The sequence below is a fragment of the Protopterus annectens genome, chromosome 3.part0 (genome assembly GCF_019279795.1).
Source record: "Protopterus annectens isolate FY-2018-M chromosome 3.part0, PAN1.0, whole genome shotgun sequence".
Lineage (NCBI taxonomy): Eukaryota > Metazoa > Chordata > Ceratodontiformes > Protopteridae > Protopterus > Protopterus annectens.
In genome coordinates, this window is record NC_056731.1 from 609,063,460 (window position 1) to 609,080,790 (window position 17,331).

The 17,331-nt window shown below is 39.4% G+C and overlaps 1 protein-coding gene across 1 annotated transcript in view; it reads right to left on the minus strand.

Annotated features, from left to right (window-relative positions):
* LOC122796879 (collagen alpha-6(VI) chain-like) overlaps positions 1-17,331 on the minus strand; it is a 1,248,728-nt gene that overhangs the window by 219,163 nt on the left and 1,012,234 nt on the right. Inside the window, exons 29-30 of the mRNA XM_044065630.1 lie at positions 16,749-16,784; positions 7,128-7,190 (exon numbers count right to left, since the gene is read on the minus strand). Of these exons, the coding sequence (XP_043921565.1) occupies positions 7,128-7,190; positions 16,749-16,784 (99 nt within the window). The remainder of the gene's footprint in view (positions 1-7,127; positions 7,191-16,748; positions 16,785-17,331) is intronic.

Here is a 17,331-nt window from a genome sequence, read left to right on the forward strand (position 1 = left end):
ATACTAAATCGAGGGTCACACAAACACAAGAGAAGGGACAAGCCCAGGACATATGTAATGGTTCAAATGCATTACATCAATCATTCTATAATTCAACCAGCTGTACCACTGATGAATAATATCAGAGTTTTAGCACATGATAAAATGTGTATAGTGATAACTCATATAGTACTTACATGCACGTATTTATAATATGTATGTATGTGTGAATATATATATATATATATATATATATATATATATATATATGTATAGATATATATATATATATATCTATATATATAGACCCCCTTCATATGATCGAATGTCTCTAAATTCAAAAGTCATAAACTCGAAACCAGAATCTCGAATTTAGAGAAACTCAAACATATGAAAGGGACAAAAAAAAAATTAACACCTTTCAAATGTTTTCACAGGGGAGCTTTGCCCCCCTGCACCCCCCACACACCCCCTACTTAAATATACCTACTCCAAGATCACAATATAGTGAAGGAAGGGGAACTCTACCATTCCGCACTATACGCGTAAGCGCAAAATGGAAGATTCTCCATTCCTCCGCTATAGTGCGGTCATGGAACATTCACATTTAAGCTGCTAGGGCACAGGGGGACCTGGCCCCCTGCAATAAGGTAAGTTAACTGTTTATTTTTTTAAACCTAAGGCTCCCATTCACAGTTCTGAGTGAATAGAAGTTCGAGATTCTGGTCTCGAGATTATGAATTTCGAGCTTCCATCCATGATCTTGTGAAGGGGAACCATACATATATATTTATATATATATATATATATATATATATATATATATATATATATATATATATTTCCATCTATGCTACTTATCTTTTCATCTTTCAATATTAAAAGCCAAAGGGATTTGGTCAAGAGTGGTTCTGGGTTTCTTTTGAAAATGACCCCTTGCTTTTTGCTAGAAATTCTGCATTTCAATGCCTTTCAGAATGTCTTAAACCTGTAAAAGCTTTAACAAATCTCTGAAAAAAAAAAACAAAATGAAAAAAATGATACCGCATCAGTCTATTGACTATTGTGAACCCCTCATTTACAGAGCTGGTAATGAGGGGAGTTAAAATTGAATTTGTCCTTTCTTTAGATCTTAAAGAATTCCACAAAGTGGTGAAAGACAACTGGGTCATGACAGACAGCAACAAACAAACTGCTAAAATATTGGAACCAGAGTAAAAGGTGTAAGGGATTATCTAGAATCCAAAGACCCAAACACTAATTCAGGAAATAATGGCACTTATGCTTTTGAAAGTCCCAGATGCAGCTTCTGCAGGTATACGCTCGAAACTGACCACCTCACCTGTACTAGAACTGGTCAAACATACTACAGCAACAGCAAAACTGACTGTAATACTGAAATGGCTGTATAAAGGGCACAATACAGGCTGTGCCACTGCTTTTATGTGGGCAAAACAGTTAAAAATCATAATATTCATTACTCAGCACTTTTCATACATCAGTCACTAGGTTAACAGAAATACACTAGCTAAGCATAGCATGGACAAAACTAGTCACAGTACTTTCAAGTTCCATATCCCTGACTCTGTCAACCTAGCCCCACTGAGTGGGAACAAAAATGCCTTGCTTGAGAAAGAGGTGCTTGAGTGGCAAAATTTGCTTGAATGCATGCAACAAACCTGGACTCAGCATCAGCTGCTCCATTAAAGGTGTGCTGGAATTAAAGAAACTTAACCACCGGCTGTACTACTAACTGAAATCCCTGGATATCGATGTCACAGAGACTAGGGCCAATTTCCAGAACAGCCCCCACCTTTGTTTTATAACTAGATTCACCCCCTTTCTAATTTCTGCAAATCAACAAGGACATTTTATTCCTTTGCAAACTATACCCCCCCCCCAACTAGGTCTTTATCTTGAGTGCACAACAGACTTCATTGGAGAAAGAACAGTTGCTATCTAGAAAAGAACAAAGGTGACAGAAAACCAGTGACACCTGACAAATTACAGCATTTGGGCATCAGAATTCCATCTCCACCAAAGACTTGTCTTAACTTTTCTCAGCCTGATCCACAGCCTAGACTGTGCATCTCAAACTTCATGGTAACTTAGCATTCAGACTTTGATTCATCTGTTGCATCTGCACATATTCCCGTAATAAATTATCAACCTCGGTTTTGCTCCTGCTTCACCTAGTAATTTGTACAGTCTAATTGTACCACGTATATATATATATATATATATATATATATATATATATATATATATACATATATATATATATATATATATATATACATATATATATATATATATATATATTTCCTTTAGAATACTGTTTTTGTCATCAAATGGAATTCATAATGCTTCAGATTTCAATTTTCATAAGAGATGTCATATTCAAAACATTATTAGGCTTAACAAGGCTCTGAAGAAGCCCTGTTGAATAAAGTGTGAAAGTACTATACATTTATATTGTTTGAGCCATAGTTTTTGTTCATTCTCTTTTCTAGGGATACCTAAACAATAATGATCTGACACCTATAAACACCCTCAGGCCCCATAAAAGTGGGCCCCACAAAAGTCTTTTTTAGTAAAAAATCCTATTCCACTAAAAATGGATAATTACTCCTGTGCAAACAGTTGGTACCACCTACAGCCTCATAAACCCAGGTTTAATCTATCATCTGACAAAGGAGAAGGGACTGGACTCTAACAGGGTCACATTTACAAGTATTATCACACTCCTAATTACCAGCTCCGTAAAAGTGGGTTTTACAATTGTCAATAGACTGATATAATGTATTTTTTCATTTTGCTTCTTTTTCTTTTTTTGGTGTGTCTTAAAATAAGTATTTAAAACCTTTATGTATTTTAAAGAAAACATAAATCATGTCTCACCAACTACAGCTTAGCAGTTAAAACTGTAGGTTCATAGGTTCATAGGTTCATACTAGGCTATCTGCCCTAGGGCATTTATAAGCCTAGCCAGAATGTGTTTGGCTTTCTCCACCCATTCTAAATTTATTTTGCTATGCCCTTTTTCGAGGTTAGTATACTGTGCCTCTGTCTAACAGTGACACAGAAGTGATACCCGGGGTAAACCTATGATCTCCCATCCACTCATCAAGATTCCTCTTGAAGAGAGTCAATGAGGGACTCTGCCTAACCTGGACTGGGATTTTATTCCAGAGTGAAGGGAGCCTCTGGGTTATGAATCTGTCCCTCCAGCATGTCCTATTTATTTCAGTGCTGAGGTTCAAGTTTCTCGAGTGCGTAGCTCGATGGGGTTTGGATTTTCTGAGGTGCAGCATGTTTATTAATTCTGGGTTGGACATGGCTTTATATGTCAGGCACAGATCGCCTCTGAACAGGCGGTATGCCACTGAGTAGAGCTGGAGTTTCTTTAACCGGGCAGCATATGGCATCTGTTTGAGCCCTTTGATCCTCTTGGTGAGGTACTTTTGGGGTCTTTCCAGTTGCTGCAGGTGTCTGATAAGGTACATCCCAAAAGGGGCATTGTACTCAATTATGGGCCTGATGAGGGATGAGTAAAGAGGCACGATGACTTCCCCTGATCTAGATGTGAATCCTTTCATGATTAGGTGGGCTATATAAAATGTTTTTCTAACCACTTTGGCCACGTGGTTGTCAAATGAGAGATTGCTATCAACTTGGGTCCCCAGGTCCTTAATTACTTCTTCTGTACTTAATGGATTACCACCTATGTGTAATATGTGGGCACTTTGTTTTTGCCAAAGGGGATGACTATACACTTTTTGGCATTTAGCTTGAGGCCATGGCTCTGGCACCAGTTGTCTGTTTCTATGAGGCCCTTTTGGAGGATGCTTGTGTCAACTGGAGAGTCGATTATGGCGCCCAGTTTGCAGTCATCTGCGAACTTGGTCAGCCACAGTCCTTCCGTGTTGGCCTGTACTTCCGAGAAATATATACTGAACAAGAGAGGTCCCAGGACTGAGCCTTGTGGGACACCACTTGTAACTGGTTTGGAGTCTGACATGGCTCCAGCAATTCTAACCATGTGGGTTTTGTCCTTGAGCCAGTTTTCAATCCATCTAGTGACATAGGGGTTTGTATTTAAGCTGGTGAGCTTATCTATAATGCCCAAGTGGGGTATTGTATCGAAGGCTTTTGCGAGGTCCAGGTAGGCTGTGTGGACCCCCTTCCCCTCGTCAATGGCCTTGGTGACTGTTTCAAAGAAATCAACCAGGTTTAAGAGGCAGGATCTGCCCTTAACAAAGCCGAACTGGGTAGGATCCAGTGTTTGTAGGTCCCCAATATCTTTATTTATGAGGTCCATGATGATCCTTTCCATAGCTTTGCAGACCAAGCTAGTCAGGCTTATGGGGCGATAGTTTCCAGGATCCGTTGAGGCACAACCTTTATGGAGAGGGACCCTTGTTGCTGTACGCCACTCTTTGGGCACATATCCTGTAGTAAGGCTGAGATTGAACAGTAGTTTTATGTTTGGGTTTAGCTCTTCTTGGAGTTCATGTAGGACGCAGCCTGGGACACCATCTGGTCCCATTGATGCTGTGCTTTTTGCTTTGGAGAGGGCAGCTCTTACCTGAGCATCTGAGATGTCAGGGGGGCAGCACTCTGCTGGGATAGATATTTGCCCTTTTGGTGGGGGGGGGAGAGAAGTTTGTGCTGAACCTGTCAGCTAGGATGTTGGCAATGTCTGTGGGTTTGGTGTATTTTTTGTCATTTTGGACTAATTCTGAGCATATCTGGGAATTACCACACAGGTTCCTAACATAACTAAAGAAAGCCTTGTGATTATCCTTAGTGTCCTGTGCAATTTTTTTCTCGAAGCTGGCCTTAGACAATTTTTTGTGTGCCCGTAGTTCTTTGCTAATACTGATCAGTGATGCCTTCCCTTTTTGGGATTTTGCTCTATCATTTAGTAGCTTCCTCCTTCTATTGTATAGTTTGTTTATGGCTGGGGTCCACCAGACAGGACGTCTGCCTTTGGAGGATTGGGTCTTGGTTTTATTTGGGATCGCATGATCCATGCATTCCTGAAGGTGTTCATAGAATGCGTTTATAAAGGATTCTGCGGTCTGGGCCGTATTTTCCACAGGCCCGGGGGCTTTGAAGGATTCCACCTCAGTTTTGAGGAGTGTGAAATTTGCTTTAGAGAAGTTTATCACTGTGGTTTTCTGGGCAGGGGGTGGGGTCGGGATGTGAATATCCAGTGAGATTAGTTTATGGTCTGATCTTACCAGTGAGGGATACACTTCTGGTCTGGAGCATAGAGTCCCCATGTTGGTGATGATCAGGTCCAGTATGTTTTCCCCTCTTGTGGGAGTGGTAACAAGTTGTTCCATAGCATTTGAGTTTATAAATTCTAGGAACCTTTGGGCTAGGGTGTTGGAGCTAGAGTAATGCTCCCAGTCTATGTTTGGGTAGTTGAAGTTACCCAATATAATGGTGTTTGGAGAGACCTTCATATTTTCCAGTGTTCTCAGGAAGGCCGAGTGGGGTTCCTGGGTCTGGGAGGGTGGTCTGTAGCAGGCTATAAACTGGAAGGCAGTTTTGCCCACTGTTAGTTGTACATGGATAGTCTCTGATGCTTCATGCTTTGCCACCACCCTGGAGGTGTGGGTATCTTTGATGAATATCGATACTCCCCCTCCTTTTGTGGTTCGGTCCAAGTTTTGGGGCCGAAAAGCATGGTATGAGGTATAACCTGGTAGTGCTGGGGTGCTCTCGGGAGCCCTGAACCAGGTTTCTGTTACTGCACAGATATCGATGTTCTCCATCTCAACTGTCTTCTACGAGAACTGGTGTAATATTGGTCACAGGAACAGAAACTTTACAACAAAACTGTATAATACATTACAACCTGCTTCCCAAAGTGTAAAGACTTTGAACTACTATGAATACCTAATATTAAGTTGCTGGAACATAACATTCTTTTTGGATTTCTTCCTCTGCCAATTAGTAAACTTTATACTAAGCCTGCCTGAATCTGTAATTAGCCATCGACTGTGAAGTTTTGGCAATGTCAGTTTTTAACAAAGGAGCTGGGAGGTTCAGTTGGGAATGAGAGGACTTATGCTCCTGCAGATAAAAGACTAGCTATAAAAAACAAAATTAAGGAGTAAAAATTCCATCCAACTGAAAAACATCAAACATAACCAATCAGATAAGCAATCTTATCAAATGCTCCTCCCTCTCCTTTTGTGGAAACCTATATGTAACAGCAACTTTTTTTTCTGATGAAGTCCAGAAAATGAAAGCAGTAATCTGAATAAACTGTCTTTGAAGAAAACGGACTAAAGGCAATTTTTTCCTGAATTTTGTGAAGAACCTTTGAAAGGGATCAAAATACAGATATGCTAGCAGGAAGCAAGGGTTCATTTTCAAAAGAAAACCCAACCCCGCTCTTGAACTAGTCACTTTGGCTTTTATTTTTTCTTTTAACCTGGGAAGCCTAAAGGTTTAGCTTGATTTGGGTAGCTACTTCTTTGTCAGACCTGTGACTTCATCTTTCGATATCAGAAATCATAATTTATTTTATAAATCTTCATTTCTATGTATTATAGCTATTTGCTTAAATGTCTGGATGAGTATAAACTATAGTGTCACATTCTAAACATTGTCAATATGTCAATATGGTTTATTCTAAACATTGTCAATACAGTTTATTATTTTTTGTATAGTAACTGTTACATCATTTATTAATGATTACATATTTGCTTTTTATGTTTTGTCTGGATTACTGTTAAATCATTATATTATGTGTATTATGTTTGCATACTATCAGTTTCTTCTTAATATTTTGGATGTCGATCTTTGTTTACTTGGCCCAGGTTGTGACTCAAAAGGGTTTCTGGACCAACTCACTTACCTGGTAATTAAGCAAAATTAAATAAGTTTAAAAAAAATTAAAAGAAAAAAATATGTGTGTGTGTGTGTGTGTGTGTGTGTGTGTGTGAGTGTGTGTGTGTGTGAGTGTGTGTGTGAGTGTGTGTGTGTGTGAGTGTGTACACTTGTGTGGATGTGTGTGTGTGTGTGTGTGTGTGTGTGTGTGTGTGTGTGTGTGTGTGTGTGTGTGTGTGCGTGTATTTGTTGTTACATTTACAGAGGCCAATTTTCTTCAGATGTTGCCTTTATCTTACCCGTCTTCCTCTGTTTCCCTTGGCTCCTTTGCTACCAGGACTGCCAGAATCACCATCATCTCCCTGAAAAGATTAAATAAATGCATTTTAGAAAACAGTCATGCTTGTACACAGGGTGTATATCGTATGCTGTAATTTCATTAATGCCTATTTCAACACACAAAAGTTTGTACCCTACGCACTACAATATTTTTCTAACCCACCTTGCTCGACCTCATTTAATTACATAATTTTAATAATATAAACTAGCCTGGAAGATCACATCGTCTTCCTTACAGCATTCCATTATCCCATCCCCTCATGTAACCTGGGATTATAACATAACATTACACAACACTGTTATTATACTACATTATTTCCAAGTATCTTGGGCAGCCATGGAATTGCAAACAACTTAATTTTCTTCTCCTTAACTCTGTTGTATTACATTTCAAGTTCCCTTTGTAAATACAAGTACCTAGATCTCACCTAATGTTAATCACACACCCAAAACGTATGCCTCTCAAACAGTAAAACATTTCACTTAGTTTTCCATTCAGTATTCATCCACCAAATCTTATCTCCAAAATATGTATTTTATTTATCCAATAGTTTAGGAGATGTATACAGTTACTAACAATGTATTAAATGTATTACTTATTTTAAGAAATGAACAGTTAACTTCCTTGGATATTTATCAAAACACCGTTGACAGATAAATATTATCCCAACATTTCTGAATATTCATCAACGTAGACACAGTTGCACTTGTTTTGTGCACAATCAATATAGATGATTAAATCAAAAACAAATGACACTGACTTAGTAGAATTGCCAAAAAACACATGGTCTGTGCAAACTCATCAGTGGCTGGAATTATGCCACCAAACAAGGGAATGTTTTGCCCATAAAACCAAATAAAGTTTGAAACCTGATCCCACAAAAAGAAAGCAGCCACCCCAGTCCAGTAGAAATCAGGGCAAAAAAGCTCACAATAAGGCACGAATAAATCACGAACAGTTTATTATTTATTAAAGTTTGAAACCTGCCGCATCAGCTGCCATATATCAACTATGCACATTACACATTTCATCACTTACCATGCAACAAAACAACAGTAAAGAGTCAAAGTAAAACAATAATTCATACAAAATGCAAAACAAAATGAACTTAGCAACATACTGATAAAAACTTAAATATATCAGGCAAAAAGCACAGCAGCAAAGCTTTTGTTACCCGAAAGCTTTGCTGTTTGTGCTTTTTGCTTGATATAAGTTTTTATCAGTACATTGCTCAAGTAGCCCAGTGAATCTCCTTTTCCCAATGTGCTTCACCAGAGTAATATGGTTGTGTTCCTTGCTCTCAATCCTTTCTCAGTTTATCAGTTCCAGAACAGTTATTACCCTTTTCTGATTCTATGACCAGTAATTCTTGGCTTACATAATTCAATGACTGAGGCAGTTCTTGAAGAATATGTTACTGTCTGAACAGAGGCAAACAGCTGCGTATTTGTATGAAAAATCACCTTAAAATTTTTTGGGAATAAATCATATTAGAGTATGCACCACACAGAGTCCTTTAAAGTCTACAATAACTGTCGTCCTTGCTGCACAGTAGACTCTGAAAAAATCATAAGCCATTGCTACAATGCTTCATTCCACTGAAATCCTTTTGTCTGGTCATTACAACTGGGACAAAATGTTGTCCTTTTCAAACCAAGTCAAAAAATGCACTCAAATCCCTTTTGACTGCCTATAAGCTGTCAGATGCCAGTGATGGCAGTTTGCATGCATCTTCTATCAGAGCTATAAGGAGGGAAGGGTAAAGTGTGTGGGTACCCCTGGACCAAACTGCTAGGGGATGCAACTGGCAATTGACAGAAGGCCATGAGTGCAGTACTGGCATTAGTTTAAGAAACTGTGGGTTATATTGCGCATTGTTAAATAAATGTATTCAATGATCATTTTCTATTAATTTAAGAGTTGGAATATCACATGCACTTAATACATGTATTTAATGATCATTTTCCATTCGTTTAAGAGCTGGGGTATCACATGCACTTAATAAATAAATGTATTTAATCATCATTTTCCATTCATTTAAGAGCTGGGATATCACATGCACTTAATAAATACATATATTTAAAGATCATTTTCCATTCATTTAAGAGCTGGAATGTCACCTCCACTTAAGTAAATGTATTTAATGATCATTTTTCATTCATTTAAGAGCTGGGATATCACCTGCATTTAATCAATAATTGTATATAATGATCACTTTCCTTTCATTTAAGAGCTGGGATATCACACACACTTAATAAATATATTTAACAATCATTTGCCATTCATTTAAGAGCTGGAATATCACCCACACTTAATAAATAATATTATTTAGTGATAATGATCACTTTCCATTCATTTAAGAGCTGGGATATCAGCCGCACTTAATAAATAAATGTATTTAGTGATAATTTTCCATTCATTTAAGAGCTGGGATATCAGCCGCACTTAATAAATAAATGTATTTAATGATGATTTTTCCATTCATTAAAGAGATGGGATATTACCCGCTTTTAATAAATAAATGTATTTAATGATCATTTTCCATTCATTTAAGAGCTGGGATATCACCCATAGTTAATAAATAAATGTATTTAATGATCATTTTCCATTCATTAAAGAGCTGGGATATCACCCAGACTTTATCACCGTCAAGAAGACTTTTTTTGTCTTCAACTACAGCTGCTTCAAGAAAATTCCTCTCCCACACAATTTTTGTTTGTTTGTTTGTTTGGCCTTCAGTGTCGGAAAGCTCTTTTTTATTTGGTTATCTATTTTGGTTAGAGGATGCACCTCTCTCGGTGGACTGGCCTGGGCACCAGATGACTAGCTATGGCTCTTTTATTTTCTATTCCTAAAAATCTTTTAGAAAAGTCTGTCCATTGCATTGTTTTATTTTTTAGAAATTCAGCACAGTTAAATCCCTTTCCTTCTAAACTCCACTCATTCAGAAATTGCACCTTCTTGCTTTTTCTTCCAAGGCCACCAGATTCTGTTCCATATAAAGCATTTGGTTGTTTAATTCCACTGACAGAATTCACATTTTAGTGGCTACATTTCAAGCAGTGAAATGACATCACACTGCTCCTACAAAGAATTGCTGGAATCACCACATGTGGACTCAAGCTACTTAACATAATCATCCAAGAATGAAAACATCACTTTTATCTGCTTCTTTACTTCACCCAAAGACTCATTCATCTCTGTCTTCCATAATGTTATTACCTCTAACTGGTTACCATCTTCACCAACAGTGGGCTTAACATCAACCAAAGGTCCTTGTACCACATTCTTTATCCTCAGTACACATCTTAAAACTTTTACTCATATATGAGGACATCATCTTCAAACAATATGACAACCTACCAGAATAAAAAGCATGTAAAAACAAGCTTTAAATGCAGAAAATCTTTAAAATAAACAAACTTGGCAGAGTAGTTATAGGGAGTGACCAACGTCTTGAAGCACTTTCCACAGGACCAGTTTTTCTGAAGGTTAGACCTGGACTTATTTCCACTTTTATTAAACTCCTCCCTGTCTTTCCTTTATCCCCCTGTAGCTGACCATCAGCTGTCTCCAGCTCCTGTCCTTGTCCTCCTGGTCTATCAAACCCACGTAAGTCTCCTCTAGGTTCTACCTGACCAGGATGCTGATCATGCTGCTAGTAGAGAATGGCTGTTCCCTAATTCACCCCCATCAGTCTTGCATGCTCTGTTATGACTACCATCAGTAGGTTTGTGCTCACATCTGCACACGCACAACCTCTGCTTGCAGTGTGGAGCTTGACAGGCTCTTTATGCTGCTATTACAGCAAGCCAGGCTGTCCCCCCCAACCATGTTGAATGAGTTGGCTAGTCAGTCCGATCCTCCTCTTTCTGGTCCATCCAGCACCTGTGTCACTGATTGAACATGGATTTTCTGGGGAGCAGTCAGGGCTTTATCCATCTGTACTACAGGGCTTGGTACAAACTCCTCAACTCTTCCCTTTCTTTTGCCTCTCCAAATGATGCCTCTACCCCATCACATATACCCCTTCTGTTCTATTTTTCCTAGATTCTACCAATCTGCCTCTTTTCCTCTAAAGAACATTTATCTGCATATTGACTCTTTATGGTACTCATCCTCTGTACCCATTTACTTCACTTGCTATTCTTCCTGTTGCTGGGCAGCTACTTTTTCCCAATTGATCAAGCCCCTTCACCTTTCATTTTCATCTCGTTCATCTTTGCTCTTTCTCTCTGGTGTTGCCTCCTGTTTTACTTACTGTATTTCTGCCTCTCTTCTATTATGTACATTTTTCCCATCCCTGCCACTTAACCACAGCTCCTGTCTTCTTCCTGCCTATTCCTATAATTCTTAGCTGTCTGCCTTTCCTTTACTTCTGTGTCCTATTTCCTTTCTGTGTTCTCCCCTGCCTTTATATACACATGCCCGACTTTAATTTCTCCTCTTCCTACCCAGCCATATCCTGTCCCCTTCTCATCTTCTGTCACTCTGTGCCTCCTTCTGTCTGATCAGTTAGCCACCCTTCCAGTTTCCCAGATTGCTGCTTCCCCAAACAGTATCATAGCTAGGTGGGTGAAGGGGACAACCGCTCCAGGTGAAAAAAGTGTTGGGGTGGGGCACGTGATTGGACGATCATGATTGCTCTTTAATGCATATCAACTTTTAAAAGCCGGTATTGCATATGCAGTCAAACCTTAGCACTGGAGCACTTCATGTATGGTATAAACTGTAGCAACTGCTCTCTACCTTGTAACAAGCAGTTTGCTACAGTTTAAAAGAAAAAAAAAAGTTTTTTTCTTTTTTTTTTTTTAGTCAAATGAGAGGTAGGAAGTACAGAAATGGGACCTAATTGGCTGGGATGGTGGGCATGTCATACATCTTTCTACCTGATTGGTGTGCCAGTAGAAGAAGAGGACTTTTTTTTTGGCTCTTCTGGGTACTGTCTGCAGGAAGTTAGCCAACTGTCATCCTGCATCTTTAGAAGTCCTTTTTTTTTGGTCTTCACTTGAACAGCTAAGGGGGAGGAGGGTGGGGCACTAGTTCATGTTACCAGCCCATGGAGCTGGTTGAGCCAGCTGTGTTTCTGTCCCCAAAGTCCAGTGCATTCCACATCCATGTTTGTCTCAATGTCCCATGAGACAATCCATTACCCATCATCCTGCATCCTTATTATGCTTCTCTCCTCACATCTATACTACTTGGCCCTTGCTGTCCTACCTCATTATTATGACTCTCGTAGCCAGACTCACTCGGCCTGTCTGGCCTACTTTAATTGTGTCTATCTCTACTAAGTTCTTCTTATTATTTTCCCTTCTTACTGTTCCTTTCTTCCCAGCATTATATGGCTTCTCTGTTAGCTGCGTAGGTCTAGTCTACATTACTATGGTCCATCATGGTTTTTCCATTCCTTTGCCTTGATTCTGTGTTACTCTGCATTAATTTGCACTGGAAATAATACTATGCTGGTCACATTCTTATCACTGAGATGCTCTGTGTCTCCCTCGCTGTGCTAAATCTCAGCTACTCTGCTAACCCTCTCATTTCAGTTGAGCAGATTAAATCCTTCTTTATCCAGCTGCTTCTGTTATAATGGGCTTATAACAGCACTCTCCTCCTCACTTTCTTGATGCTAATGCAGCACAGATGATCCTCTCCTAGAGGGTTCCACCTATTCTAATGTTCTGCTGGATTCATATTAACTAATTTATTGCAAAATCTCTAAAGCCCTACTGAAAATCACTTTTGGTAAATCTAAAAGACAGTATTGATATGCAGAAGGGCAAATCACAGTCACACAGGAAAAGGTAAAATCTGGATTACTGAAAGTGGTTTTCAATGAAAGTATGCACTTAATTGGGCTTTACAGACTTTCAAACTGATCAGCTTGTCATGTTCTAGTTCAACAGTGTGAGTTCTTCAGCTGAAACCCACCAGGGGCAACAATATCCTAGACCTAGTCATTACCAACATGAGTGTCCTGTGTTCCACACCTGAAGTCAACTCCTCGTTGGTCCGATCCGACCATAAACTAATCACCCTTGATATCCACATCCCGCCCCCACCCTCCATTAAGGAAACCATGGTAAAAAAATTCTCCAAAGCCAACTTCATGCTTCTTAAGACAGAAGTGGTGAACTTCATGACACCTATGCAGATTGACAATACAGTTACAACTGCTGAATCCTACACAAATGCACTCTATAAGCATTTACACGAGTGCATGGATCGTGCTATCCCCCACAGAACCAAGACACTATCCTCCAAAAAAAGGAAGCCAATCTGGTGGTCCCCTGCCATAAACAAACTGTACAACAGATGGAAGAAACTGTTGCAAAAGAGAGTAAAATCCCATGAGTGGAGGAGCTCCCTAGTCAGCCTCAGTAAGAAGCTGAGATCCCTTATAAGATCCTCCAAAGCTAGCTACGAAAACAAAATCACCACTAATTCTAAAGACAACCACAAAGCATTCTATAGCGATGTCAAGAATCTCGATGGCAACGCCTAGATCTGCTCTGAGTTACAGCACAATGACACAAAAATTACAGAACCAACTGATATTGCCAACATCCTGGCAGATAGGTTCAGAGCTAACTTTACCCCCCACCCCCTAAAGGGCCCATATCTATACAGGAAGAATGCAGAGTCCTTGTAATCACAACTATGCAGGTAAAAGCTGCACTATCTAAAGCTTAAATCACAGCATCCATGGGACTGGACAACATCCCAGGCTGCGTTTTACACAAATTTCAGAACAAACTGGCTCCCCTCTTAAGCACCATGTTCAATAATAGCCTTGCATCAGGCTTTGTGCCCACTGAATGGCACACAGCAACAGTTATCCCACTCCACAAAGGGGGAGCCACCACTGATCCAGGGAACTATCGACCTATTAGCCTGATGAGCCTGGTCTGCAAGGCCATGGAACGTATCATCATAGAACTCATAAACAAAGACATTAGTGACCTCCAAACTCTGGATCCCACCCAATTTGGGTTTGTGAAAGGCAGATCGTGCCTCCTGAACCTGATCAACTTCCTTGAGGCAGTCACCAAAGCCGTAGATGAGGGTAAGTTGGTTCACACAGCCTATCTTGACCTCGCCAAGGCTTTCAACACCATCCCCCATTTTGGAATTATAGCTAAATTCACTAAACTAGGTATAAATCCCTACATCACAAGATGGGTTGCCAACTGGCTCACTGACAGAACCCACACTGTAAAAGTTGCAGACTCCAAATCTGACCTCAAAGCAGTGACAAGTGGAGTACCACAGGGTTCCGCCTGGAACCTCTCCTGTTTGGTATCTACTTCTCTGAAGTACAGGCTAACACAGAAGGCCTCGGGCTAATGAAGTTCGCAGATGACTGCAAACTAGGAGCCATAGTCAAGTCCCCAAATGGTGTGGACATCCTACAGAAGGGCCTTGCTGAGACAGGTGCCTGTTGTCAGAGCCATGGCCTCAAGCTCAATGCCAAAAAGTGCAGTGTCATCCCCTTTGGTAAAAACTCTGTATCCATGAACTACCACATAGGCAGCAATCTACTTAACACAAAATGTGTGATAAGAGACCTTGGGACCCAGGTGGACAGTAGTCTCTCCTTTGATAGTCACATCGCCACAGTAGTCAGGAAGTCCTTCTACATGGCACACCTCATCATAAAGGGTTGTCATCCAGGAAAAAAGAAGTCATTGTTCCCCTCTACTCGACACTCATTATATCCATTATAGAGTACAATGCCCCATTTGGAATGTACCTCACAAAACATCTGCAGCAGCTGGAAAGGCCACAGAAGTACCTCACAAAGAGGATTACTGGACTCAAACAAATGCCCTACACTGACCACCTCAAAAAACTCCAGCTTTACTCTGTAGCATATCGCCTACTCCGAGGTGATTTCTGCCTAACATATAAAGCTATGTCAAACCCAGAGCTGTTGGACATGCTACACCTAAAAAATCCCAATCCCTCTGAGTTACACACTCTAGGGACCTAAACATTGTCACCACAATAAACAGGACATGTTGGAGGGATACATTCCTGCCCCAGAGACTTCCCATATTCTGGAACAGGCTACCCATCTATGTCAGGCAAAGTTCTTCATTAGCACTCTTCAAGCAAAATCTTGATGAGTGGATGGGAAATAGGCAATACACCCCGGGGATCACTTCTGTGTCTCTGCTCGACAGTGGCACAGGAAAATAACTTTCTTGGGTGGTGTAAGTCAGGGAACCTTGTTGGCTAGGCTTATGTAGGCCCTTGGGCCGATAGCCTAGTACCTACCTATGAACCTATGAAACAACCCCAAGATTTCAGTTTAATTAAATCATCATACATAACTCCTCTCATCATGCACTAAATGTCTTGATTCTTTATTTGTTAGTGAATGTTTTTCACTTTATGCTATTCTGACGCATATGCTGCACTCTTGGCTACGATCCCAGTTTCCAGACATATCCATGTTTTTATTCTGTATACAATGAAATGTACACTGCATTGAGTGTGCCAGTATTATTTGGAAAGTAAGAGTTTTACCACTTCTTTAAACAAATGTTGGTAAACAGAGAAGAGAATGAAACCCAGATGCTAAGCATTGCAGCATCTCTCTTCCCATCACTTTCACTTCCTTCAGTTAGTATTACCACTGACGTGTCTTGTCTACAAATTAATTTGTAAACAAATCATTTTACATTCTGGCAGTCTGTAATATTTCCTTATTAATATTCCATGTTATTCTGAGTGAAAGTTGCCTCCTTTACATCATCAAGTATCTCTATAATAAAATTAAAATATATACTGATTCATATAAAGCAACCTTTTTCATTTTCTTCTGCCAAAAGTCATTTTATTCTGTAGAACTCTGGATACTAAGACATTTTTTATTTTTTTTTTTTTTATTTTTATTTTGTTTTACAGCACTGAGGAAACACCAACTGATACCTTTCGATCTTTGCCCTCTTTTTCCTTTACGTAAAAGAATTCCATGTCTCCTTTCTGAAAGGGTATTTGTAAGAGCTGCACTCTATGCTTCCTCACTTCTGTTTTCTCTAGTTAGGCCTGCACACAGCAGCTCAAACTTCCACAAATAAAATCCACTGAAATTATTTTCAAGCAAAATTATACTCCAAACTACACTCCAGCTCCTGGATCTTCACTGCCAGGATCTAACACATGCACATGTATTCAGTATGCTATGTTTGTTACTGTTTTACAGATCCCAACTTCTATTTGCACAAACTGATGTTCATATTGATTTTTCCTTTATCACCTAGCTACCTAAAGTCAATGAATTCCCTTACTATCCCTTTGTAAAAAAATGTGTTGCTTCTTTCTTATTGTTACTCGAGCTGTCTCACATCTGAGTGTTCTGCAAATATCTTAATTTTTAAAAAGTCTTTTTTCCTACATTTTGCCACTCCCAGGGTCCCAAACTTGGGACTTATTTCTGAAGCTTGTATTTTTTTAAAACAGAAGCTGCAGAAGCTGCTTTTCTTGTACCTACATTACTTCTCCATTAAGACCACAGTCAGTATACAATAATCAGAAACACAGAAACAAAACAGAAAAAGAGAAACGATACCTGTGGGCCTCCGATTCCTGGAAATCCTATCTGACCCTGTAAATTGGAAAGAAACACAAAACATTTAGCTGGAAGAAAACTCAGAAGAGTTCAGGTATATGCAGCGGTTAGTATACATTTCAGTCTCTGCCTTTCTTTATTAATTAAAAAAATATTTGGCATATGTGCTAGTGCACAGAGATTTTTTTCAGCAAGTGATAAGCTCTTCTGAGGAAAAGTTTTTCCAATTCACAAAACACAAATACTTTAACTTCTGAGGTTATTGCCCTTTAGAGTTATCAGTTAATTATATTTTTCAGGAATTCTCACAACTGCACTGCACAAACTTGCTGCCTCAACCATTCTCCAGTGACAAGACCTGGACAGAGTAGCATGAAGGCACGGATTAATGTTATTCTATGTGAACCTAAATAATAATTATTAATAATATTTATTAATTATTTACATTTGTTTATGTTTGGTTACCAGGAAATTCCAACTGGACACAGGTCATTTTCAGCGGAGGCCCGGGGAGAAAGGCTCCACAAAACACTATATGAGCAACAGAGTTATATGAAGAACAATTGTTATACATACAATAGCA